This window comes from Podarcis filfolensis, assembly GCF_964270895.1.
Source record: "Podarcis filfolensis genome assembly, chromosome: 12".
Lineage (NCBI taxonomy): Eukaryota > Metazoa > Chordata > Lepidosauria > Squamata > Lacertidae > Podarcis > Podarcis filfolensis.
The window spans coordinates 53,938,794-53,966,295 of record NC_139614.1 but is presented as its reverse complement, the minus strand read 5'-3'; the positions used below and the strand labels follow the sequence as shown (position 1 = coordinate 53,966,295).

The following is a 27,502-nucleotide window of genomic DNA, read 5'->3' as shown; positions in this document are numbered from 1 at the left end:
TACTCGGTTACGAGGGATCACCAAAGAAGAAGAAGAAGAAGAAGAAGAAGAAGAAGAAGAAGAAGAAGAAGAAGAAGAAGAAGAAGAGGCTGTTGTGTCCACAGTTGGAGAAAGCAACAGCTCTGAAGACCAGCTGGCTTCCCAGTTGAGGCATGTGGGAACAGGATGCTGGCCTAGACACCTTTGGTCTGTCCCAGCTGCAGGGCTCTTGTTACATCCACAGTCAAGGCCGACTGGAATTGTTGCAGATGGTTTGGGTTTCATTTTTAACATTGTCAGTGATTTGAATGGAGATCCATATCAGTGGCATGTTTGATTGCAAAGACACCCGCCCCTTGGGGAGTGAACGAGCAGCAGTTAAATTTCATAACATGTCACCAGACATGGATCCTTGGATTAAATGAGAGAAGAATGAGGAAAGTAGAAAGGATTTTGGGGCTTGATTTAAGAGAGAGAGAGAGAGAGAGAGAGAGAGAGAGAGAGAGAGAGAGAGAGATTGTGTGTGTGTTCTAGAATGGGGAGCGGTGCCATCTAGTGGCTAAGGGATATTAACCACTGGGAATACAGGTGAAACTCGGAAAATTAGAATATCGTGGAAAAGTTCATTTATTTCAGTAATTCAACACAGACTGTGGAAACTTCACACTGGACTTCAAGCATCTGGCATTGTGTGCCTCCCCATTCTTCCTCCAGACTCTGGGTCCTTGGTTTCCAAATGAGACGCAAAAGTTGCTCTCATCAGAAAAGAGATTTGGCGAGGCATGTCATCAGCTGGTGTTGGTCCACTGTGCTTCATTAAGTCCAGGGTCAACGCAGCCGTCTACCAGGAGATTTTGGAGCACTTCATGCTTCCTTCCGCAGACGAGCTTTATGGGGTTGCTGACTTCATTTTCCAGCAGGACTTTGGCACCTGCCCACACTGCCAAAAGGACCAAAACCTGGTTCAGTGCCCATGGGATTACTGTGCTTGATTGGCCAGCAAACTCGCCTGACCTGAACCCCATAGAGAATCTATGGGGCATTGCCAAGAGAAAGATGAGAGACTTGAGACCGAGCAATGCAGAAGAGCTGAAGGCTGCTATTGAAGCTTCCTGGTCTTCCGTAACACCTCAGCAGTGCCACAGGCTGATAGCATCCATGCCACGCCGCATTGAGGCAGTAATTGATGCAAAAGGGGCACAAACCAAGCACTGAGTACATATGCATGCTTCTACTTCTCAGAGGTCCAATATTGGTCTATTTGCAGTCCTTGTTTTGCTGATTTCCTTTAATACCAAAGGAGCAGAAAATACCATTTATGTACGCGACAACAGCAGCGCGGATACTCTTGGCCTAGAGATGGAAGGATGACAAAATTCCTACCAGAGAAGAATGGCTGATAAAGATGATGGATTATGCTGAAATGGCAAAAATAACCGGGAAGATTAGAAACCGAGAAGGTAAAAACTTTAATGAGGAATGGGGAAATTTTATAACTTATCTTGGAGAACACTGTAAACAATTAGAAACATTGGCAGAATTGTAATAACACTTGTAAAGTAAAAAGAACTATGGTAACAATGGAAATTCAGGAAAAAATGGAGAACATTATTAGATGCAGTTGAAAAAGATTTACAGCAAAACCCACGGAAAGGTGAAGGGAAGTCTAAGGATTCAGAGAATCCTATATGTTTATAATTATGTTTTCTGTTCTGTTTAGTCATTTAGTCATGTCCGACTCTTCGTGACCCCCTGGACCAGAGCACACCAGGCACTTCTGTCTTCCACTGCCTCCCGCAGTTTGGTCAGACTCATGTTTGCAGCTTCGAGAACACTGTCCAACCATCTCGTCCTCTGTCGTCCCCTTCTCCTTGTGCCCTCCATCTTTCCCAACATCAGGGTCTTTTCCAGGGAGTCTTCTCTTCTCATGAGGTGGCCCAAGTATTGGAGCCTCAGCTTCAGGATCTGCCCTTCCAGTGAGCACTCAGGGCTGATTTCCTTCAGAATGGATCGGTTCAATCTTCTTGCAGTCCATGGGACTCTCAAGAGTCTCCTCCAGCACCAGAATTCAAAAGCATCCATTCTTTGGCGATCAGCCTTCTTTATCGTCCAGCTCTCACTTCCTTACCTCACTACTGGGAAATCCATAGCTTGAACTATATGGACTTTTGTTGGCAAGGTGATGTCTCTGCTTTTTAAGATGCTGCCTAGGTTTGTCATTGCTTTTCTCCCAAGAAGCAGGCGTCTTTGACAACAGGCATATGTTTTCTATTTGAATGTAATTGTTAATTATAAAATCAAGTAATAATAAAAAATAGAACAGGATTCTGGACTATGTGGGCCACTGGACTGACGCAACCGCCTCTTCTGATGCTCTTATGGTTTAATCATCATTTTTTTCTTTGTATACCGTCTTTCTATCTTACAATACTCAAGGCGGTTTGCAAGCCGAAGAAACAAGAAATGTACATCTCATAACAATCTAATGCAATACAAAAATGTGATAATAAAACAAAACTTTAAAATAAGCAAACTACATCAAAAAGTAACATTCAACCATTATTAGAGTAGTATACAATAATAATATCAACATATAAAAGTTAAACAGAAATCCACTCAACAGTTCCAGTAAATAATTTCTAAACTAGAGTCATGCCTTAGGTTGAAATAGCTTCGGGATGAATATTTTCAGGTTGCGCTCCATGGTGACCCGGAAGTAACGGAGCGCGTTCCGGGTTTTGCCACTCGCGCATGCGCAGATGCTCAAAATGACGTCATGCGCATGCGTGGAAGCGGCAAAACGCGACCCGCGCAAGTGCAGATGCATCTTACGTTTGCTTCAGGATCCGAATGGGGCTCCGGAACGGATCCCGTTCGCATCCAGAAGTACCACTATATGTTCAATAAAACAATGGCAAGCCACAGTACGTAAAATAATACTGTACAATACAAATTCAGAAGTAAAGTAGAGACTAGAGGGTGGAGCAAGGCAGGCGGACGGAGGCCTTGCCTGACAAAGTCTCTCCCCTCACAGTTCTTCCACCAGGCACAGCTTCCTTATGAGGAGTCCCAGGGCCAGGGGGTCGGGCAAGGCAGGTGGATGGAGGCCTTGCCTGATGGAGTCTCTCCCCTCCTCTTCTGGGATTTTGTGATGCCCACCAGTTTTCTAACCCACCCCTGTTTTAATTGTTGAATCCAGTAGAGGTGTTGCATCGGGGGTTGCTGCTGCCCTGGGGCTCATACTCACCAACTGGGACTTGTCTGCTGGAGGTGCCTCCGTGATGGACTTGAAGTCCTCTTCCGAGATCCGCTCCATCTCCTCCAGCGCCGAGCCGGAGTACAGGACGGCGTCCTTCACGAAGATGCTGATGGCTCGCAGCATGTAGGAGACAAACAGGTGCATGTGGATGTAATTCCTTGTGCAGTGCAAGCGCCTGGCGTGGGAAACAGAAGGCAGAAGAGGGATAAGTTGTGGGGAGAAAGACCGTCTCTTAGGTTAGCAACAATGTACAGAACTGCTACAAATATATGCTGGAAATGTAAAGAAAAGGAAGGCACTTTCTAACATATGTGGTGGAAGTGCAAGATAACAAAATCATTCTGGGAAATGATATATAACGAGTTGGAAAAAAAGTTTAAGATAACTTTTGTGACAAAACCAGACGCCTTTTTATTAGGAATTACAGGGGAAGAGATACCAAAAGAGCAGAAAAGACTATTTATGTATGCGACGACAGCTGTGAGGATGCTTACATTAAAAACCTGACAGTACCAAATTATCGAAGGTTATTCACAAAACCAGACTAAATGTCTTTCCTTCTGCAGTGTTGGGTGGCAGGTTGAGAGGAGTTCCCTACCAGGACAGACTTTGCTTGTGTGCTCAAGACATCGATTCCATAAAACATATTTTGTTGGACTGTGCAAAATATGAGCAAGCCAGGGCTGAACTGATACTACCCTTGCTGGTACCTTTCCCGGGAAAATCAGAGGCTCACTATGTCAGGTTCCTATTGGAAGACTGGACAAATGCTAGAACATTAGCAGTGGCCAAGTTTTTATCGGTGGTTGGAAGAACCAATGATCCCTATATTCTGAACAAAATGCTTGTTTAACCTGGAGGTAGGCTGTATGAATTGTGTATTGCTTTGTAACGATTTGTTGGGTCTCTGGACCGTAATAAAGATTGTGGTTGTTGTTGTTGATATACAATTCCATTCACCATATAGATGGGTTGATGAAGCATTTTTGTGTCCTTCTGCTGTGCTGAAGAAGAATTCTACGAAACAGTGGGTATATCCGGAATCGCTGTTCACTACATCTGTTTGCGGACCACTTCGGCAGCGTTGGACGGCATAAAACAAAGCTTTACGGCTTGTTTTCATCAGAATCTGACCCATTGCTTCTTTCAGAGACTTGCATAGTCTACAAAGACTTCCAGAGACTTATAAGACTTACTTTCAGAGATTTATAAGATTCTGTTTATTGGGTTTTTCATATTGTTCAGCGTTCCGTATAGATTATATAAAGAGTTTATACTGATATTGCATTGCTGTACGTGGTCATCGTGTTGCCTTGGATATCACTGATAATTGTTTGCAACACAGGGGTTTGTTTGGTTACACACACTGCATATGGCAGTGCAGACAAGAAGTTGCAGCTACTTACCGGAAGTATCCTAGGATAAGGACAGCGATGGTTAGGGACCCCAGCGAGATGGAATAGCCGACAGTATAGATCAAATAAAGGCGATCGAAGACTTCCTGAAGCAAAAAGTAAGGGGAGAAAGAGAACGTTAAGGGAATTGCATTGAGAAACTGCCGTTAATTTTGTTTCTCTGTGAAGGAACACAGGGAACAGTTTTATACAGAGTCAGACCATTGGTGCAAGAAGATCAAACCTATCCATTCTGAAGGAAATCAGCCCTGAGTGCTCACTGAGGCTCCAATCCTTTGGCCACCTCAGGAGAAGAGAAGACTCCCTGGAAAAGACCCTGATGCTGGGAAAGATGGAGGGCACAAGGAGAAGGGGAAGACAGAGGGCGAGATGGTTGGACAGTGTTCTTGAAGCTACCAGCATGAGTTTGACCAAACTGTGGGAGGCAGTGGAAGACAGGAGTGCCTGGCGTGCTCTGGTCCATGGGGTCACAAAGAGTTGGACACGACTAAACGACTAAACAACAACAACAACAATTTGATCAAACAGGTTTTTAGAAAGAAGCAGACTGTTGGACACAAGAGACAAGGCCTATCCAGTGGTGGCCCCGTATCTCTGGAACTCTCCACCAAAGGAATTATGCAAGGTTCCACTTTCGCCACCGTCGAAACCAACGTTGAAAACATGTTTCTTCCCCATTACTCAAAGTGGGCTTTGACCTGCTGCCATTTTCAGTTTTGTAACTGGATTGCTTTACTTCCGACCTTTTTATTCTACTTTGCAGTTATTGTCTCCCTAAGCAGCTGAGATCAATTATGTGGAGAGAGAGATGTATTTAAAAGTGGGTTTCTATTGTTTTAATGCTGCTCGAAAGACTGCCTCTGGGCTGTCGAGTATTTTGCAGAAAGGGTTTCAAGGCCCTTTAGGCTGGCGCAATTAACGTGGATTAAAGCTGTCTGCCGCTCCAGCCCGGCGTACCCATTTGAAGAACAACAGTGGGCTTTTTGCGGTTAGGAATGTGACAGGGAGATGCATTGAAAAATGTGGGATGAATAAATGATGAAGAGGGGGAAAGTGTAAACACCACGGAAGCCAATCGGGGAGAATGCAAGATGAATCCTCATTGTTGCACAACTTCTCTGCAAGCAAATCGGAGCAAATGCTCCATAAATATAATCTACGCTCGGTTGATAAGCTTCAGGAAAAGACAGTGGTACCTTGGTTCTCAAACGCTTTGGTACTCCAACGCCTCGGTTTTCAAATGCCAAAAGCGTTTCGGTTTTCAAATGTTTTTCGGAAGCTGAACGTCTGATGTGGCTGTCGGCTACAGTTTCTGGGGCGCCTGCACCAATCAGAAGCTGTCCCTTGGTTTTTGAAGATTTCAGAAGTCAAACAGACTTCCAGAACGCATTTAGTTTGGCGCTTTTGTTTTTGCTATTCATTTTGCGTTTTTGTGGCTTTTTCGGTTAATTTGTTTTTGTGACTGTGTGGAACCCAGTTCAGTTCTTGATTGATTATGTGACTGCGGAAATGGATAAATGTCCCCCATCCAAAAGATGACTATCATCAGTGCAGGTAAGAAAAAAAGATTAATTTTAATTTTTATCATCCACGGTCTTATTTATTTTATAGTACAGTGCAATGATTATTGCTTTCATTTTATGGATCAATGGTTTCATTATATGGCAAAATTCATGTCAAATTGCTGTTTTAGGGGTTGTTTTTAAAAGTCCGGAACAGTTTAATCCGTTTTGCATTACTTTCTATGGGAAAGCGCGCCTTGGTTTTGGAACGCTTTGGTTTTGGAACGGACTTCCGGAACGGATTAAATTTGAGAACCAAGGTACCACTGTAATGAAAGATCTATGCTCAATGAATAGATTGTCTGGAGGAGACTTAAGTCAGCTTGGGCAGGCTATGCCCTGAACCGTGTCATATAATAGGGACAGGGGTAGCCTGAGCATAGCAATCCATGCACTGATAACCTCAAGGCTGGATTACTGCAATAAACTCTTTGTGGGGCTAAACATATTAATTTACAGAGTCCTGAACAACTTAGGTCCAGGTTATATCAGGGCTCGCCTGAACCCTTCTATCCCAGCTTGATCACTGAGATTATCTGAAGGTGCATTGCTGGTCATTCCCTGAGTTGGCAAGGCTCGTTTGACAACAATGAGAAACCGAGCCTTTCGTGTCATCAGCCAAGTCCTGCGGAACTCTCTGCCACTAGAGATTCAGTGGGCCAGCTTTTCAAAAACGCCTGCTGAAAACTTTTCTTTTTCTGCCAGACCAATGCAGGCAGTTAAGGACACATCTTCCCACAACAGTTAAGCAAAATCTGGTTTTGTTTATCATTTAGAATATTATTATTATTAATTTGCTTTTTGTGTACCCAGCACATCTGACTGGCTTGCCCCAGCCACTCTGGGCGGCTTCCAATAGACTATACGAATAGATTTAGTTCATAAAGTCTACACGCCGCTTGGTCATAAGAAAAGAACTTTCAGAAAAAGATAGTTGTCATTAATTAAAAAATTAGGAACAATAATTTAATTGAAAATGTACTGTACGAACAATAAGATACTTGCAGAAATAGAGTGATACTGACAACCAAGAATTATTCAAAATGTAATAGTGGATTATATATCTATAAACACAATAAAATAATATGAATCTGTGCAAGGAATACAGATAACATAAGTAGTATAATGAGAATTATTGGAAGTTACATATTTTAATTTGTTATGTAACTGTAATATATTGTATTTGTTTATGTTTGTTTTTCTAACTTTTCTTACTTTATTGTTTTTATTCATTTGTATCATCTTTTGTATTATATGTTATGTATATTTGTCGATGTGTGAAAATAAAGGTTTTCTAAAATGAATTAAAAAAAATAATTTAACATTTTGATAGACTGAAAACAGGTTTAAACTCTCATCTCATTGCTTTTTCTGGTTTTTGTTGCATGCTTTTATGTTGGGGAATGCTTTGAGATTTTATGAACTGGGGGCCCGTAAATATATTTTTTATTTTCCCCCATAAATGATTTTTATGGGTTTTACATATTTATTCATAAAAATGTATATAAATGCCTTAAAGAAATGAGCAAATGATGGCACCCCTTTCTCCAATGGGACATTCAGAAAACCCGTGGCTGATCTTCAGCCTAGATCTTTCCACCCTTTGTGAGACCTTTTCCATAGCTGTCAACTTACAGATTTGAAAATAAGGGACCAGCAGCCTCGAAAATAAGGGATCAGCAGCCAAAATAAGGGATTTTCCGGACACAGGTATGTTCAACTTCTGAGCCCTTCTGAGCCTAAGGCAGAAAGCCCAGCCAGCAGTCAAACGAAGCCCCAAGTGGTGGTTCCCACAGCGCAGCAACCCGGCAAAGGGGATGCAGCAAGGAAAACCACCGTCACCTCTCCGCTGGGAAGCGCTGAGCAAAGGCGAGTCCCCAGGCAACGCGGCCGATTTGATCGGCACAAGGCATGCAAGCTCCACCCCCCAGTCATTCTTAGACTCCTTATTGGGTGAGCAACGCAGCCAAGCAACACAGTTGGAGCCTCCCTCCCTCCCTGGCCAGCAGGGAGGGAGGGAGAGGAGCTGCTTCCTTTGAAACCCGGGAAATTTAAGGGACATCATCAATAAGGGACAGCAGCGGGACACGGCGCTTGGATAAGGGACTTTCCCGCCAAATAAGGGACAGTTGACAGCTATGCCTTTTCCCTCTCCTCGCTGCAAAAAACCCTCGTCATTTTCCCCTTGCAAGTTTCAGTAAGGCAGGTGAAACCAGAGAGCTTTTGAAATGACATCTCTGGTTTTCGATCTGCCTTTGGAGAGAGCAGCTCTGGAATGCAAACCTCAGCCCTATTACATCAGAATCCCCAGGACCTGGGAATGTTTTCCTGGCCGTATTCACTGCTGGAAATGTGCGCTTGCCAAACTTAATCTATTCAGAAGCTAAATAAACACGAGAGGCAATAGCCGTGGTTGAATTCAGCCGGTGGGCATGGACGCAGCGAAACGGCGTCTTTTCCCCCCATGCGCAGGGTTCCCACCGGGAAGTCAGGTATCTCGGCTGCACCAGCCTGCTGCCTGCTGCTCTCTTTGCTCCCTGAAAGGCCACATTCATGGACCACATATTTAAAGCTCTACTATACAGCTTGAAACAGTCCTGGCTTGCCCCAAAGAATTCTGGGAGCTGTAGTTTGTGGAAGGCTCCTCAAACAGCAACAATTCCCAGAGTTCCTTGCGGAGAGGGATTGCAAATGTTTCATTGCTTTTTAATGATTGTTCCGCCCCGCTATGTTTTTAGCTGTTTCTGTTTGATCTGTGAGCTGCCTGGAGTCTCTGTCAGCGAAGAAGACTGGGTATAAATAAATATACGGTCTACCTCATGTTACGGACGCTTCAGGTTACGTGTTTTTGGGTTGCGGACGGCGGGAAACCCAGAAGTACCGGAACGGGTTACTTCCTGGTTTCGCTGCTCACACATGCACAGAAGCACTAAAGCACGCTTATGGTGCGAAAGGTACTATTTCTGGATTAGTGAAGCCTGTAACCTGAAGCATCTGTAACCTGAAGCATATGTAACCCAAGGTACCACTGTATGGTCATTTATGGACCTAATAGGTATCTCAAGCCATTTGCACATGCAGAATGTAGGCACCCTATATATAGAAAGGAGCAAACCAGTGATATTTTAGGGAGCAGGCTAGCAGGCGGGGCTCATGACTCACATCATAGGAGCCTACACAACACAAAATACTGTTGCTGTATGTAGGTTTTATTTCATTTGTTTTTTATCTTATATTTTGGAAATGTACATCCAGGTTGGTTTTTTCCTTTACATTTTTTTGGGGCCCCCAAGAGAGTGGGGCCCAAACTATAGCTTGTTTAGCTTATACGTAAATCCGGCACTGGTTCCGCAGCTGAGGTCTGCATGTGATAGGCCCAGGATTTTAAGGTCTGATTAAGCAATGCTCTTGAGAGTCCCCTGGACTGCAAGAAGATCACACCTCTCCATTCTGAAGGAAATCAGCCCTGAGTGCTCACTGGAAGGACAGATCCTGAAGCTGAGGCTCCAAGACTTTGGCCACCTCCTGAGAAGAGAAGACTCCCTGGAAAAGACCCTGATGTTGGGAAAGATGGAGGGCACAAGGAGAAGGGGACGCCAGAGGACGAGATGGTTGGATAGTGTTCTCAAAGCTACCAGCATGAGTTTGACCAAACTGCGGGAGGCAGTGGAAGACAGGAGTGCCTGGCGTGCTCTGGTCCATGGAGTCGCGAAGAGTTGGACATGACTGAATGACTAAACAACAACAATCTCTTCTCTTGTCATTTGAATCCATTAGTTCAGATCCTGCCCTCCAGAGCAGCGGAAAACAAGCTTGCTCCATCTTCCATGGAGCATCTTAAAAAGTAGAGACATCACCTTGCCAACAAAGGTCCGTCTAGTTAAAGCTATGGTTTTCCCAGTAGTGATGTATGGAAGTGAAAGCTGGACCATAAAGAAGGCTGATCGCCAAAGAATTGATGCTTTGGAATTATGGTGCTGGAGGAGACTCTTGAGAGTCCCATGGACTGCAAGAAGATCAAACCTCTCCATTCTGAAGGAAATCAGCCCTGAGTGCTCACTGGAAGGACAGATCCTGAAGCTGAGGCTCCAAGACTTTGGCCACCTCGTGAGAAGAGAAGACTCCCTGGAAAAGACCCTGATGTTGGGAAAGATGGAGGGCATAAGGAGAAGGGGGCGACAGAGGACGAGATGGTGGGACAGTGTTCTCGAAGCTACAAACATGAGTTTGGCCAAACTGCGGGAGGCAGTGGAAGACAGGAGGGCCTGGTGTGCTCTGGTCCAGGGGGTCACGAAGAGGCGAACACAACCAAACGACTAAACGACAACAATAAGCTATGCAGCCAACCCCGCCTGATGGAAATGTTTGTTTGTGGGGTTAATGAAACCAGCTCACCCTTTCCGTGGTGTTGATGGTGAGGAACTTGGCGCACTCGCTGTAGTTGGCCCAGGTGCGGTTGTTGCTGGGCACCAGAGCCCAGCTCCCGTTCAAGTCACACCGTCGATAGGCATGGCCTAGCAAGGAAGAGAAGAAGCGAGAGTTCAGGCGAGGCGAAGCAGTACTTAGGGATGGGCGAATCTCTTTCTCCGTTACTCCCCATTTCTTAGCTTTCCCATCTTTAGTTCTGTTCTCTGTCTGCGATTCTCCCCACCCTCCTCAGCATTTTAGCGCAAATTTCTCTTATTCCGCATATTTTTGCAGGCGGGTTTCTGCAAAAAGCCATTTCCCCTGAATGTATTTCTGCACGTTGTTTTCCGCTAATAAATGCATTTTTGTGCACAGATACCATATTTTTCGCTCTGTAAGACGCACTTTCCCCCTCCTAAAAGGTAAGGGGAAATGTGTGTGCATCTTATGGAGCGAATGCAGGCTGCGCAGCTAAGCCAGAAGCCAGAAGAGCGAGAGGGATCGCTGCGCACGGGGAGCATTCATCACCCGCTAAAGCCCCCAAGAACCGCACACACGCTCCGTGCACTCTTTAAAGGGAGCGCGGCTCTTGGGGGCTTTTCCCCGAGGAAGGAGAAGGGCAACCCATCAGTGACGGGCTGCCCTCCTCCCTCCTCAGGGAAAAGCCTGCAAGCGCCGCACACACGCTCCACGCGGCTCATGAAAGGGAGCTCTGAGCAGAGCCTGGGATGCATGAAGGCTCTGCTCAGCGCTCCTGTCAGAGCTACCCTAGGTCCCAGCTCACAAAGGACCAACGCTGCTTCGTTGTTAAATACAAAAGTCTTTATTGAAGTTCAGTTTCACTTCCAGAGCCGCAGCGCGCAGCTCTATGTCTCAAGTGTCAGACCGCTGATGCTCCGTCTGAGTCTCCTCCCCCTTGACACCAATTTAAGATTCTAGCCTTGCTCCACCTTCTCCGCTGCTCCTTCCTCCTCTGGGTCCGCCTGCCCGCCGGGGTTCCGCCCTTTCTAGCCTCTTCTCCCGCTGATTCCCCTGTGCCTTCTCCCTCCCTCCGGCGGGCTTTAGGAGCTGGTTCCCCATCCGGGTCTCCTGCTGTTCCGCGCGCCTGCACATTTGAACTTGGCGCGCGCACCCAGCCAGCAGCTTTCCTCCTGACCGTTTCACTGCTGCTGTCACTGCTTCCCCCTTCGGGGGGGCTAGCTGCAACTGACCTCCCCTCCGTTGGAGGCGTGGTCAGCCCTGACTCCCTCTCTGGAGGAGACACTGCCCCTGACACATGTGACTCTTCCCCCCCCACTACGCTCTGGTGGGGAAACTGGTCCCGATCCTCCACTGCTGCTTTGGGGTTCCCCTCTGGCTCCTTGTTTCTGGTGCGTCCCCCCTGGGACCCCCCTTGCCCTGACCATCGGCGCCCCCTTCTGGGAATCTTCTGATTCGCTGGAGAAGCTCATGGAATCTCTCGGGCCACTGTCATACTCCCCTACACTGTCCTCGGATTCTTCCCCTTCGCTCTCCCAATCCTCTCTTCCCAGTGCTCCTGCTCCTGATTCCCTGACAGCTCCCTTTAAAGAATTTTTTTTTCTTGCATCCCCCCTCTAAAAACTAGGTGCATCTTATGGTCAGGTGCATCTTACGGAGCGACAAGTACGGTGAATTTTTAGCACACTCTCCTCAGCATTTTAGCGCAAATTTCTCTCATTCCGCATATTTTTGCAGGCAGGTTTCTGCAAAAAGCCGTTTCCCCGGAATGTATTTCTGCACGTTATTTTTCACTCATAAATGCATTTTTGTGCAGAGATGCATTTTTAGCATACCCTCAGTATCTTAGCACAAATTTCTCTTATTCCGCATATTTTTGCAGGCAGGATTCTGCAAAAAGCAATTTCCCCTGAATGTATTTCTGCACGTTATTTTTTTGCTAAGAAATGCATTTTTGTGCACAGGTACATTTTTAGCATGCATCGCTTGGGTGGAGAACAGCCCTGCAAATTGGGAGCACTGTGGACTGCCAAAAAGGGCTGGGCATTAGGTTTCAGAAAGTGCAAGTTAGCTAGATTCTCCTTTGCAGGTGAACTGAACTGAGGTTTTGGATTAATGCAGGTGTGAGGATAGGTATGGACCTCTCTGGAAGATGTTACACCAGCTCCCCAGGGTCTGAAGCATGGTGCAACCTACACTGGAGAGCAAAGATCTTGCCCTCTTTCCAACAGGAGTGCCAGCCCTTCGAGGTGTTCTGGGGTGAAACTCAGGAGAAGAAACCCAGAGGTTTGCAGAGACCCAAAGTCCAGCCGTGCTACATACTCGCTGCCCGCCCTCCTTGCCGAAAGATCTCAGCTGATCAAACTGGGCCAAACAATGACCTTACCTTCGTGGTTGAAGTCGTAGATGTAATCTGGGCAGGGCATGGCCACTGTCTTGCCCGGGGCACCTTCGGGCCAGCAGATGAGGTTGTCCCACTCGGGGACGCAGAACCCATCTGGGAAAGCAAAGCAAAGAAATCTATAGTTGAAGGGCTGCAATGGAAACAGAGCCACAAATCGTCCGTGAAAAGCGGCCAAGCTTAAGAGGAGAAATTTCACAATTCTGGTGAAAGATGTAGGGACAGGATTCCCACCTGCACAAGGACTGTTCCAGGAGGAACTCTTTTGCTCCTAGAGTAAGTGACCCTGGAGAAATGCCACAAATATCTTTGTTTGTGCACTTTGACACTCCTCAGATATTTCATCCATTTATGAACTTCGGAAGTCACCCTGAAATTCCACTATCAGCCAAGCATGGCAAGGACATTTAGCGATGAACAGGACCTACCCATCTGAAAAACAGCAGAGCCTCAACCCCACATTCAGTTCTTTGTTTTACACAAGGGATTTGGGGGTATTTGGTTCCAGATCCAGCCTGCTCACGGGATGCCCTGTTCAAAGGAAACACGCTGCGCTTGGGCATGGCGGCAAGAGGCCTGTTTGGTTTCATTTCTCAGCTGCAACTCCCAGCTGCCTGGAAATGAGGCAGGAGAATTGCCCCGAGAGACCATGATGGAAAGCAGAATCGCTGCAAACAGCCTTGGGCAAACACCGAGGGACCGGTTCCTGCTACCCACAGGGTACAGCGGTCTTGGCAGCCTTTGCGCCTTCCCACTTTGAGATGCTGTAAGGGAAAGGGATGTTTGGACGAACGAGATTCCTGAGGCAAATGTTGCTGGTCCTTGCCACCACGCTGAGGTGGGGTTTGCTTTCTCAGATGCTTGCTTCTCCCAAGTTGCTGATGAGTGCAAAACAAAACCATTTCTCCTATCATCCATGTCACTTCGAAGAACATGCAAAAGGCATGCAAAAGCATGGATCAGGCTAAAGCACGGGTAGGCAAACCAAGGCCCGGGGGCCAGATCCGGCACAATCGCCTTCTAAATCCAGCCTGCGGATGGTCCGGGAATCAGTGTGTTTTTACATGAGTAGAATGTGTCCTTTTATTTAAAATGCATCTCTGGGTTATTTTTGGGGCCTGCCTGGTGTTTTTATATGAGTAGAATGTGTGCTTTTATTTAAAATGCATCTCTGGGTTATTTGTGGGGCATAGCAATTTGTTCATTTCCCCCAAAAATATAGTCTGGCCCCCCCCACAAGGTCTGAGGGACAGTGGACCAGCCCCCTGCTGAAAAAGTTTGTTGACCCCTGCCCTAAACGGCCTTGGTCCTGTATACCAGAAGGAGCATCTCCACCCCAATCATTCATCCCGGCCACTGAGGTCCAGCTCCGAGGGCCTTCTGGCGGGCCTCTCCCTGTGAGAAGTGAGGTTACAGGGAACCAGGCAGAGGGCCTTCTTGGTAGTGGCGCCCGCCCTGTGGAACGCCCTCCCACCAGATGTCAAAGAAACAAACATATATAAAATATAACATTTAGAAGACATCTGAAGGCAGCCCTGTTTAGGGAAGTTTTTAATGTTTAAAAACAAAAGGAAGCAGATTATGGTCAATATTAGACCCGCGTAGAGGATGAGGAAGTCAACAAAGAAAATGGATTTGAAATTTGGTTAAAATATATTGTTCATTAGAATATTTTTGAGGAATGTTTTTAATTTTTTTGCTATGGTCCCTTTTGTTAACACTGTTATTTCTTTTCTGTTTCTTTTTGTATTATTTTTCTTTTTTATTTGCTATATAATGCATGTCTGTTTGTCCGCACATAAAATTAAAATAAAATAGAAAAACAAACAAAAACCAAAGGGACATCTTGGACAGGCAAAAACACCCCAGGAAATTATGAAGCACGGCAAGGAAAGGGGTGTAGCAAGAAGGGGTGTGTAAAAGGTAAAGGTAAAAAACCCCTGACAGTTAAGTCCAGTCACGGACAACTCTGGAGTTGCGGCGCTCATCTCGCTTTACAGGCTGAGGGAGCTGACTTTTGTCTGCAGACAGTTTTTCCGGGTCATGTGGCCTGCATGATTAAGCCGCTTCTGGCGAAACCAGAGCAGCGCACGGAAATGCCATTTACCTTCCTGCCAGAGCGGTACCTATTTATCTACTTGCACTTCGACGTGCTTTCAAACTGCTAGGTTGGCAGGAGCAGGGACCGAGCAACGGGAGCTCACCCCGTCGTGGGGATTCGAACTGCCGACCTTCCGATCAGCAAGCCCAAGGCTCAGTGGTTTAGACCACAGCTTGGGGAGATTCTCAAGGGCCAGGTAAACAGGTTTGGAGGTCCACATTCTGACTCCAGCCTTGAGGTTCCCCATCCCTGAGATAGACACTCTGATCCACCTTTCAGGGCTCTGATCATTTTTAAAAATCACTCTTAACATCTAAACTAGGCTTGATAATAAGTGGGATTCTCCTGGCTCAATTGCTTTGGGTTTCCTCTCTGCCCCAGGTTTGCATTTGCCACAAGCTCTGCCTCGATGCGAAAAGAGCACATTGAAACCATCTGCACAAACGCTCTGGCCGGGAAGCAAAAAAGCAAACAAGGTCCTGAGGTGTTTATCCAGGAGGGCGGAATAATAAATCATCCCTGGGTTTCTCTGGCACGGCGGACGAGGCAGCAGAGACCGCAAGCCGGGATACGCTGTGCCCTTGTGGTCAGCCCATTACGGGAAGGACAGCCCGTGGGTTGGAGAGAAAATGGGCAAAGCAGCCCAAATTATTTCGGCAGGGCGTGGGGAGGAGAGGATGAGCATGAATCGGGTCTGTGTCAAATGGCCACCAAGGTAAGAACCTGCTTAAAAAGCAGAGACATCACCTTGCCAACAAAGGCCTGTATAGTTCAAGCTATGGTTTTCCCAGTAGTGATGTATGGAAGTGAGAGCTGGACCATAAAGAAGGCTGATCGCCGAAGAATGGATGCTTTTGAATTCTGGTGCTGGAGGAGACTCTTGAGAGTCCCATGGACTGCAAGAAGATCCAACCGATCCATTCTGAAGGAAATCAGCCCTGAGTGCTCACTGGAAGAACAGATCCTGAAGCTGAGGCTCCAAGACTTTGGCCACCTCATGAGAAGAGAAGACTCCCTGGAAAAGACCCTGATGTTGGGAAAGATGGAGGGCACAAGGAGAAGGGGACGACAGAGGATGAGATGGTTGGACAGTGTTCTGGAAGCTACCAGCATGAGTTTGACCAAACTGCGGGAGGCTGCGGAAGACAGGAGTACCTGGCCTTCTCTGGTCCATTGGGTCACAAAGAGGCAGACATGACCAAACAACAACAACAAGGACCTGCTAGATTAAGCCAGCGACCCATCGAGTCCAGCGTCCTTGCTCTCACAGTGGAGAGCCAGATTCCCCCAAGGGAAACCTGCAAAGCAGGATCCGAACACAAGATCCCCAGTGTTCAGAAGCATTGCTTCCTCCAACCGTGGAGACAAGAGCAGTGTCGTGCTGGCAAGTAGCCATTGGTAGCTTTCACCTCCATGACCTCCAGATTGCAGCTATAACAAAGGCGGCATTTTTTTAATCTCCACCAAGCTAAGCAGTTGGCTCCTTACCTCTCTCGCCCTGACCTAGCCACTGTGATCCACGCGACGGTCACCTTCAGACTTGATTATTGTAACTCGCTCTACGTGGGGCTGCCCTTGAAGCTGATCCAGAAACTCCAGCGGGTGCAGAATGCCGCGGCGAGACTCCTTACGGGGTCCTCGCTGCAAGATCACATTAACCCAGTGCTATACCAGGTGCACTGGCTCCCAATGGAGTACAGGATCAGGTTTAAGGTGCTGGTTTTGACCTTTAAAGCCCTATACGGCCTAGGACCTTCGTACCTACGGGACCGCCTCTCCTGGTATGTCCCACGGAGGACCTTACGGTCTTCAAACAAAAACGTCTTGGAGGTCCCGGGCCACAGGGAGGTTAGGCTGGCCTCAGCCAGAGCCAGGGCTTTTTCGGCCGTGGCCCCGATCTGGTGCAACGCTCTGTCGCAAGAGACTAGGGCCCTGTGGGAATTGACATCTTTCCTCAGGGCCTGCAAGACAGAGCTGTTCCACCAGGCCTTTGGCCAAGGCACAATCTGACCCCAGTAATCCTCATAGAACTCTAGCCCAATGGTTGCCATTAATTTGATTCTGAATTGATTTTAGAATGCTGTGTTACTTTTACTGTTGTTAGCCGCTCTGAGCCCAGCTTCGGCTGGGGAGGGCGGGATATAAATAAAATTTTATTATTATTATTATTTGCCCAATCATGTTTTAAAGCTACTCAGGTTGATGCCCATCGCTGCCTCTCATGTGGCAGGGAGTTCCATAGTTTAACAAGCCCTGCTTTGGAACGGTATGTTTTAAAATGTGTCCTTTTAAACCTCTCTTTTACTCTGATCGTAATTATGTTATATATATACTCAAGAACCTACGCTTAGATATGCATATGCTTTATGCAACTTTCTGGATGTATCGGCGGTTCGAATCCCTATGACGGGGTGAGCTCTTGTTGCTCGGTCCCTGTTCCTGCCAACCTAGCAGTCCAAAAGCACATCAAAGTGCAAGTAGATAAATAGGTGTGGCAGGAAGGTAAACAGTGTTTCCGTGCGCTGCTCTGGTTCGCCACAAGCGGCTTAGTCATGCCGGCCACATGACCTGGAAGCTGTACGCCGGCTCCCTCAGCCAATAAAGCAAGATGAGAGCTGCAATCCCAGAGTCGGTCACGACTGAACCTAATGGTCAGGGGTCCCTTTACCTTACCTAAGGAGTCTGTATGGGAGTATATTATATTTTAAAATGGAGTACAGTGGTACCTTGGGTTACATACGCTTCAGGTTACATACGCTTCAGGTTACAGACTCCGCTAACCCAGAAATATTACCTCGGGTTAAGAACTTTGCTTCAGGATGAGAACAGAAATGGTGCTCTGGCGGTGCGGCGGCAGCAGGAGGCCCCATTAGCTAAAGTGGTGCTTCAGGTTAAGAACAGTTTCAGGTTAAGTACGGACCTCCGGAACGAATTAAGTACTTAACCCGAGGTACCACTGTCTGTTATATAAATATTCAAGAACCTACGATTAGATATGCATATGCTTTATGGAACTTTCTGGATGTATCACTGATTGTTTTGTACCTATTTTGAATATGTTCTGGCTAGTAAAGCTGGAATCCTAATTATGGGTCTGGGCAATTTTTATTCCAAAAGGAGCCAGTTTTTATGCACCCAATTGCTTCATGCTATGAAATTTTAATATCTTACTAAAAAGTAAGGGGAAATGTCTGTGCGTCTTATGGAGCGAATGCGTGGTCCCTGGAGCCGAATTGCCCAGGGGCAAAAAGCAGATCATGCTTTTTTTTTTTTTTTGAAACAGGGAAGTGGGTGTTGAAATAAAGCCACTGATCATTTGCTGATTGGGGAGAGAGATAAGGGATGCTAGAGATAAAGGAGGCTGTCTGGGACAGGGGAGGTAAAGACAGCAAGCTTGCAAGGAGAGGAGACAGGAAGACTAAAGCAATGAGGAGAGAAATTAGAAGAAAAGGAGGAACAAAAAACTGCTCCAGCTAAGGAAAAGACACTAAGGCAAACAAGAGGGAAGGGGGTGTTGAAAGGAAACAGCTGATCGGCAAGCGATCGGGAGGGAGATAAGGGAGGCTAGCGATAAAGGAGGCTGCCTGGGAGCGGGGAGGTAAAAGCCCATGGATCCTCAGGATTTTTGAATTGGGTCACCCCAAATTCACCATCAGATCACATAGCATGTCCATGGCTACAGCCTGCTCCAAACAAATCACGCATCCACTGTTTCGTGGGGCTGCAATGGCGCAAAAACATGGTTACAAAGCATGGATCCACATGGATCCTCAGGATTTTTGCATTGGGCTACCCCAAACTCACCATCAGATCATGTCTGTGGCCACAGCATGAACCACAAAAATCATACATCCACTGTTTCGTTCAGAATATTTTTCCCCTTGTTTTCCTCCTCTAAAAACTACGTGCATCTTATTGTCAGGTGCGTCTTATGGAGCGAAAAATACGGCACCCTTAAAACCACCTCACAATCCTTTCATTTTGAATCAGCGAACGGCAGGCAGGCAGCTGCAGAAACCCGGGAGGCAGAAAATAACTTTCGAGACTGTGAAATAATGTGTGCGCACACTCGGGGGGGCTACAGACAATGAGCCTAAGTCCTTGAACGTATTCCTATTTTCATCCGTCTGAGGTGATGCTTCGCCCTAGCAAATAAGAGATTTATTTATTTGGGGAAGGAGGCAGGATGGACAGGACGGACCCGAGCTAAGATGGAAACAGCCGAGCTGCACCCAGAATAGCCACGCTGCAAGCCTGGAAGTTTGCTGTTAATAACAGGCTTTTGTGAAACGCCTCCTTCTCTCTCTGCCTTTCCCGCAAAATGTCCCTTCTTCCTTTCCAAACCGTGGTCAACACACAGGCTCCTAATTCATAAAAAGCAACGGGAGAAGGGGGTTGGGGGTTGGGTGGGGGCCTGGACGGTCCAGGGCTGCTTATTTCTCTTCATCCCCTTCCAGGGCCACATTTTGGGGTGGGCACCTCATGCCCAACGCCGAGGTCGCGACGTCATGTTTACCTACGTCTCGAGAAACACACGCCGTTTGGAGGTTTCCTGTTCCTCTGGGATGCCTTTCATCTGGGAGCTAAATTTAAAAAGCAAGCAAGCAAACCGCAGCCTTGTGGGGACAAATTTTTCTGCTCTGGTTTTTTTTTAAAAAAGGAAAAAACCACAAGTCTTTCTCGGGTTTTCCCTCCCAGGAAACCTGAGCCAAGTTCTGCATATGGGAAACGAAAGGAGGGCTGGAAAATGAGTCGATACCGCAAAAGCTGGAGGCTCTGGGACATGGGGAGGTGTGGCCCTCCTCTCCTCTCTATGTGGCCCTTGGTGACAGCTCTTCCTCAGCCACACACCCCTCTCCCATCACGGGCCAAGCACCCCTCACTGCCCGTTTTGCACCCTTCTTGAAGCCAGACGGCCATCTGCAAGGGTTTCTTTAGCTGAGATTCCCTTCCAATGCTACAATTCTATGATTCGATGAGTGTTTCCGCCTTTCCTGGAGCTCCAGTTGTGCCTCTTCCTTGCCTGGACAGACATCCATGTGAGAGTCGGTGCAATAATTTGGAGCTTTTGTGGGAGAAGAAAGCAGGGGGCCAGCCTGCCCCCCCCCCGAGTAAAAGGTAAAGGGACCCCTGACTATTAGGTCCAGTCGTGGCCGACTCTGGGGTTGTGGCACTCATCTCGCTTTACTGGCTGAGGGAGCCGGCGTACAGCTTCCGGGTCATGTGGCCAGCATAACTAAGCTGCTTCTGGAGAACCAGAGCAGTGCACAGAAACACCATTTACCTTCCCGCCAGAGCGGTACCTATTTATCTACTTGCACTTTGACGTGCTTTTGAACTGCTAGGTTGGCAGGAGCTGGGACCGAGCATCGGGAGCTCACCCCGTCGCAGGCATTCGGCAAGTCCTAGGCTCTGTAGTTTAACCCACAGCGCCACCCGCATCCCCCCTCCCCGAGAGTCTGCAATAATTTGTGGTCTACACCCCAAAAAAGTAACGGAATGCATTACCTCCGGGTTTCGCCGCTCACACATGCGCAGATGCTCAAAATGACGTCACCCGCATGCATGGAAGCAGCAAAACGTGACCCGCGCAGACACGTGCTACATTCGCTTCAGGATGCAAACAGGGCTCCGGAACGGATCCCGTTCGCATCCAGAGGTACCACTGTATTGGTTACAGGTGATGAGTGGTATTGGCTTAGGCATTGGTCCTAACCGAATATACAGTGGTACCTCGGGTTGCATACGCTTCAGGTTACAGACTCCGCTAACCCAGAAAGAGTACCTCGGGTTAAGAACTTTGCTTCAGGATGAGAACAGAAATTGCGTGCTGGCGGTGCAGTGGCAGCAGGAGGCCCCATTAGCTAAAGTGGTGCTTCAGGTTAAGAACATTTTCAGGTTAAGAACAGACCTCTGGAACGAATTAAGTACTTAACCCGAGGTACCACTGTATCCGACTTCAGCCAGTCCACTTGAAGTCCGGGAAGGGTTAACCACCAGTAGGCGGAGTCCTGCTAATGCACATTGACTAGGAACTCCCCCGGGGTCACCGATAGGGGGCGTGCCTCAGGCCCTCACCTCCCTAGGTTTCAGACAGGGCCACGCCCCCCAGAATCCTTTATCGGACTACCCTTCAATATGTGGGGCAGGTGATGGCGCTACCTCCCCTCTTTCCATCTACAGAGCAATACCAATGCCTAACAGCCAATACCCAGAAAGTTCTGACGATTTGCTACGAGGTAGGCGAAAACCATGTGGCTGGTGTCAATTTGCCAAGTGGAAAAATTCCTACCAGGCCCCTCAATGGCGACCACCCGAAGTCCATAGCCAGGTCAAAGAACGAAAACCTTATAGGGCAGGAGGGTGGGAAAAGCAGGAACAGCTGGTAGGCGGCAAAGAGGGAGATCCCCGGCCACGTCCTGTCTTAAATAGGGCAGACCACGCTGGGATGTGGCTGGGAATCCCCCCAATAATGTGGGGGCTGGGCTCCAGCCGCCGCATGCGTGGTGGGGCCGTGAAACTGCAATCCCACGTCTGCTGAAGGGCGGAAATGGCTTAAACGAAAGGAAGAACTTTCTGGCAGTCAGAACAGTTCAGCAGCGGAACGGTCTCCCTCAGGAAGTTGTGGACTCTCCTTCCATTGAGGTTTTTAAGCAGAGCTTGGGCTTTTCATGGATGCTTTCGCTGAGATTCCTGCATGGCAGGGGGTTGGACTAGATGGCCTTTGGGGTCCCTTCCAATGCTACAATGGGACGCAGGTGGCGCTGTGGGTTAAACCACAGAGCCTAGGACTTGCCAATCAGAAGGTCGGCGGTTCGAATCTCCGCGACGGGGTGAGATCTCGTTGCTTGGTCCCTGCTCCTGCCAACCTAGCAGTTCGAAAGCACGTCAAAGTGCAAGTAGATAAATAGGTACCGCTCCGGCAGGAAGGTAAACGGCATTTCCGTGCGCTGCTCTGGTTCGCCAGAAGCGGCTTAGTCCTGCTGGCCAAATGACCCAGAAGCTGTATGCCGGCTCCCTCGGCCAGTAAAGCGAGATGAGCGCCGCAACCCCAGAGTCGGCCACGACTGGACCTAATGGTCAGGGGTCCCTTTACCTTTTACCAATGCTACAATTCAGATTCTTGCATTTATTTAAGTCTTGCTCTTCCTTCTCCCTCGAGGAGGAGCCACGAGGATCGAGCCCCAAGAACGGCTCTCATTTCGCTAATTAAGTGCTTTCGTTCACGATTAAGACCTGGATAGAATTACGGAAAGGCCACCAAAGTTTTACGGGAGATCTGTGTTCCCCAGGAACATCACAAGCAGGGCGGGTGGAGTCAGTAAAATTTTATGAGCCCCTCGGTTGAAGCAGCTTCGCAATGGAATCGATTCCATGTGGCTCCCCTCTTAAATGGGGTTTGGTTTCTGGGTCCTCCCCTCCCTCCTTATTATTAGGAGGAATAAGGTTTTCATTGGAGTAAATGTCGGAGGGTATGTGAGAATTTTAGGGCAAAAGTCAGAGGCGCATGAAATCCGGTGTGTGTGTGTGTGTTCAAACCCATGTATTACTCCAGGAGGTATGAATTAGGTCAGCCTGTTTGCGAAATGTGGACTGAGCAATATTCCTGCTCTCCGATAGTTCCATTCCTGGCTATTTGGGCTTCGTTCAAGAATGACAGAGACTGTTTTGCTTCCCTTCATGCTTTGAAGGTCAGAGGCGATCCGGACTCTAGCATCTGGAGATTGTACCCCCACCCCAAGAAAGAAGAAGAAGAAGAAGAGTTTGGATTTGATATCCCGCTTTATCACTACCCGAAGGAGTCTCAAAGCGGCTAACATTCTCCTTTCCCTTCCTCCCCCACAACAAACACTTTGTGAGGTGAGTGGGGCTGAGAGACTTCAAAGAAGTGTGACTAGCCCAAGGTCACCTGCATGTGGAGGAGCAGAGACACGAACCCGGTTCCCCAGATTACGAGTCTATCGCACTTAACCACTACACCACACTGGCTCTTGGTTCCAGCTCCTGCCAACCTAGTAGTTCAAAAGCACGTCAAAGTGCAAGTAGATAAATAGGTACCGCTCTGGCAGGAAGGTAAACGGCGTTTCCGTGCACTGCTCTGGTTCTCCAGAAGCGCCGCAACCCCAGAGTCGGCCATGACTGGACCTAATGGTCTGGGGTCCCTTTACCTTTACCTTTAAGAATGCTTTAACCTTGCCGCTCCTTTACATCCCCGTCTGTAAAAGTTATTTTGCAAGTGACTTCCACTGCAAACCATGGAGATATTTCCCTGTCTTCTGGGGATCATTCACGTCCTTTGCCAGACTGTTTATTTCCAAGCTGAGGCTTTGTCTAACTTACCATATTTTCTGCTCTATAAGACTCACTTTTTCCCTCCTAAAAAGTAAGGGGAAATGTGTGTGGGTCTTATGGAGTGAATGCAGGCTGCGCAGCTGTCCCAGAAACCAGAACAGCAAGAGGGATTGCTGCTTTCACTGCGCAGCGATCCCTCTTGCTGCTCTGGCTTCTGAGATTCAGAATATTTTTTTTCTTGTTTTCCTCCTCCAAAAACTAGGTGCGTCTTGTGGTCTGGTGCGTCTTGAAGAGCGAAATATACGGTACATAAGAAAGAACACTTTCTGGTTTGCGGGGAGACACTGACAAGCTGATCGTTTGTCCCTTTCTCTTTAGAAGGGTAAAAGTTGGGACAGCGACCGCCGTTCTGCTGGAATTATTTTGTCAGCTTTTGCTGTCGCCTATCGAATACGAGCTTATCTAGTCCTATTAACATCACTAGGTTTTTAAATGGCATTGGCTGGATTCTCTTTGTTGAATCTGTGAAATATACTCGGAGTCGAGAGTGGATTTCATGCTCTTTATTCAGCTCATAGTGGTGAGGAGGAATGGAAGTTCCCCCAGAATGTCTGCTTTATATACATTACAGTGGTACCTCAGGTTACATACGCTTCAGGTTACAGACGCTTCAGGTTACAGACTCCGTTAACCCAGAAATAGTACCTCGGGTTAAGAACTTTGCTTCAGGATAAGAAGAGAAATCGTGCTCTGGTGGCACGGCGGCAGCAGGAGGCCCCATTAGCTAAAGTGGTGCTTCAGGTTAAGAACAGTTTCAGGTTAAGAATGGACCTCCGGAACGAATTAAGTACTTAACCCGAGGTACCACTGTATTTATACGATGGGCCCCACATGATTGGCTAATTCCGGGATTCTCCTGTAGGCCAATCAGGTTGCGGATTGACTTCCACCTGGAGCTGGATTGGGTGGCTCCTGTGGACCAATCAGACTGCTGCATTCTGGACCCTATTGTTCTAGGACCAATCAGACTGCTGCATTTTGGATCCTGTTCAACTCAGTACATAACACCCTGGCTGGGTTAAAAGTTATCAGAACGTAGTGTATGCAACAACAGCTGCGCAGATGCTATTTGCCCAAAGATGGAAGGAGGATAAATTACCTACAAAAGAAGAATGGTTGATAAAGATGATGGACTACGCCGAAATGGCGAAAATCAGACTGGGGAAATCAGAGATCAAGAGGACAATAAATGGGGAAATTTTATAAGTTACTTGAAAGAACACTCTAAACAATTAAAAAGTTAGGCAGGATTGTAAAAACAAACAAACTCTTGCAATGAAGCGAGAATTATGGTTACAACTGAGTTTTCAGAAAATATGGAGAAGGGCCTTCTCGGTAGTGGCACCCGCCCTGTGGAAACCCTCCCACCAGATGTCAAAGAGAAAAACAACTACCTGAAATTTAGAAGACATCTGAAGGCAGCCCTGTTTAGGGAAGCTTTTAATGTTTAATAGGTTATTGTATTTTAATATTCTGTTGGAAGCCACCCAGAGTGGCTGGGGAAACCCAGCCAGATGGGCGTAGTATGTATGTATAAACAAACAAACAAACAAACAATAAATAAATAAAATAATAATATGATACGATGCAGTTTGAAAAGAATATTTAGGGAAACCATGGAGGAGTGGAGGGAAGTCTTGGGATTCTGAGAATCCAATTTGTAAAATGATTATGATTTAAGTAGGTCAGTACTTATTCATTTGCGACATTTCTCTACTGCCTTTTCCTCTAAGGAGTTCAAGGTCCATGGTTCTCCTCTGAACATTTTATCAGGTTCATGGGGCCGGGTGGGGATTCGAACCCTAGTCTCCCAGGTCCTAGACAAACACTTTAACCATTATACCACCATTGGCTCTCAGGCAAGCAGGGAGACTGGTTTTCCACCAGTATCTAAAAGTGGAGGTGGTGGGGAGGTGGTTTCAGGAGGCAAAACCCATCTGGGTGTCCCTTTTCCCTCAAACCTCCTGGAGGGACCTCTTAGAATGATAGAATCATGGAATTGTAGAGTTGAAGGGGACCCCAAGACTCATCTAGTTGAACCCCTTGAAATGGAGGAATCTCAGCTAAATCATCCAACATCTGCTTAAAAACCTCCAAGGAAGGAGAGTCGAGAACCTCCTCAGGGAGACCTTTGCCCTCTCAAACAAATCTCACTGTCAGAAAGCTTTTCCTCTTGGCTGAAAAGTCTTGCACAATTGCTTTTACTACCCACTTCCAGAGCCACCTTGTCTGTGTTAATAAATCAGATTGCATCTTAAAGTGAAAAATGAAAAAAAAACGGTCTATGGAACACTCCAAAGCCACTTCTGAACGTTTTGGCCAAGTGTCTGTACATTCTCTTAATTATGTATGACTTCATCTCGCTCATTAAAACTAACAGGACACAGACCCCGGGGGCCTAAGCAGACCTGACAGCTCTTACAAGCTTGGGAGTGCAGTAGGAAAGAACATCCGATTTCCACAAACACTCTCCCGCTCTGGCTTTCTACAAAGCCCCTCTCCTAGCTTGTCTTTCCTTCCAGGCAATTTTCACCTTCATTGAGGCCCTTAAGTGGGAAATCCCTTCTCTCTCTCTCTCTCTCTCTCTCTCTCTCCTTCCTCCAATTCCTGTTCCAAGTGTGCAGCAAATTCATTGGAACCCTTTTACAAAATTATTATTATTATTAACGTTCTTATGTCACATATGTATACATTATCAGATTACATTACAGGGCATATTATAATATAATTTCCAACGTGTATTAAAAGTTTATATACCAAATTTATGTACCTAAAGAAAGAAAAAACAAAAAACAAAGACATAAAGCCATTTCAAAATAGTATTTGTACCAACACTACGGACTTCCTGTCAATTTCATTGTATATTCTTTTATATATATATATAAATGAATGTACTCTTATTATTGTATATTTCTTTACATTTACATTCCAATATCAATGCGTACCCTTAATCTTGTTTCTCAACTCAGTCTCTCTCCAACATCAATCGAATGCTAGCATAGATAGCGAACCTTTACTATATTTTTGAACGTATATCTTATATCTATCCCATTTTTCCATAAATTTTTGTTTTGAATTGCCTCTCAGGCTATTTGTCAACAGCACCAATTCAGCAAATTCTTGTAGTTTATTATGCCAGTCTGTTATTGTCAGGGCTTCTTCTTCCTTCCACCCCTTTGCCACCAAAATCCGGGCTGCAGCCGTTGCATATAAAAATACCTCTCTAGAGAGAGTGGACAGCTCAGATCTAAGGTCCTTCAAGCAGATCTGGCAAGCTCTGCTGCTCTGAACGACACAGCTGTCCGGAAATCAAGGTGTTCACATTTGTCCCCTCGTCCCCTTTGCCTCTGTCTCTCTGCTGATCTAGGATTCTTAACTCTCAGAGGCTGCTTCAGGGAAACAGAATTTAAAAATTCCTTCCAGTAGCACCTTAAAGGTAAAGGGATCCCTGACTGTTAGATCCAGTCGTGGCCGACTCTGGGGTTGAGGCGCTCATCTCGCTTTATTGGCCGAGGGAGCCGGCGTACAGCTTCCGGGTCATGTGGCCAGCATGACTAAGCCGCTTCTGGCGAACCAGAGCAGCGCACGGAAACACCGTTTAGCTTCCCGCCGGAGTGGTACCTATTTATCTACTTGCACTTTGACGTGCTTTTGAACTGCTAGGTTGGCAGGAGCAGGGACCGAGCAACGGGAGCTCACCCTGTCGCGGGGATTCGAACCGCCGACCTTCTGATCGGCAAGCCCTAGGCTCTGTGGTTTAACCCACAGCGCCACCCGCGTCCCTTAGTAGCACCTTAGAGACCAGCTAAGTTTGTTATTGGTATGAGCTTTTGTGTGCAAGAAGGGTGAAAGAGGAGAGCGCAAAATATGGTCTGAAGCTCAACATCAAAAAAACAAAGATCATGGCCACTGGGCCCATCACCTCCTGGCAAATAGAAGGGGAAGAAATGGAGGCTGTGAGAGATTTTACTTTCTTGGGCTCCATGATCACTGCAGGCGGTGACAGCAGTCACGAAATTAGAAGACGCCTGCTTCTTGGGAGAAAAG

The 27,502-nt window shown here is 47.0% G+C and overlaps 1 protein-coding gene and 1 long non-coding RNA gene across 2 annotated transcripts in view; one reads left to right on the top strand and one right to left on the bottom strand.

The window, feature by feature from the left end:
• Positions 1 to 27,502, bottom strand: part of PTH1R (parathyroid hormone 1 receptor) — a 125,605-nt gene that overhangs the window by 21,752 nt on the left and 76,351 nt on the right. Inside the window, exons 3-6 of the mRNA XM_083579802.1 lie at positions 12,988 to 13,098; positions 10,611 to 10,729; positions 4,645 to 4,739; positions 3,227 to 3,413 (exon numbers count right to left, since the gene is read on the bottom strand). Of these exons, the coding sequence (XP_083435928.1) occupies positions 3,227 to 3,413; positions 4,645 to 4,739; positions 10,611 to 10,729; positions 12,988 to 13,098 (512 nt within the window). The remainder of the gene's footprint in view (positions 1 to 3,226; positions 3,414 to 4,644; positions 4,740 to 10,610; positions 10,730 to 12,987; positions 13,099 to 27,502) is intronic.
• Positions 1 to 27,502, top strand: part of LOC310746357 — a 123,626-nt gene that overhangs the window by 60,211 nt on the left and 35,913 nt on the right. The gene's annotated exons all lie outside the window — the stretch shown is intronic.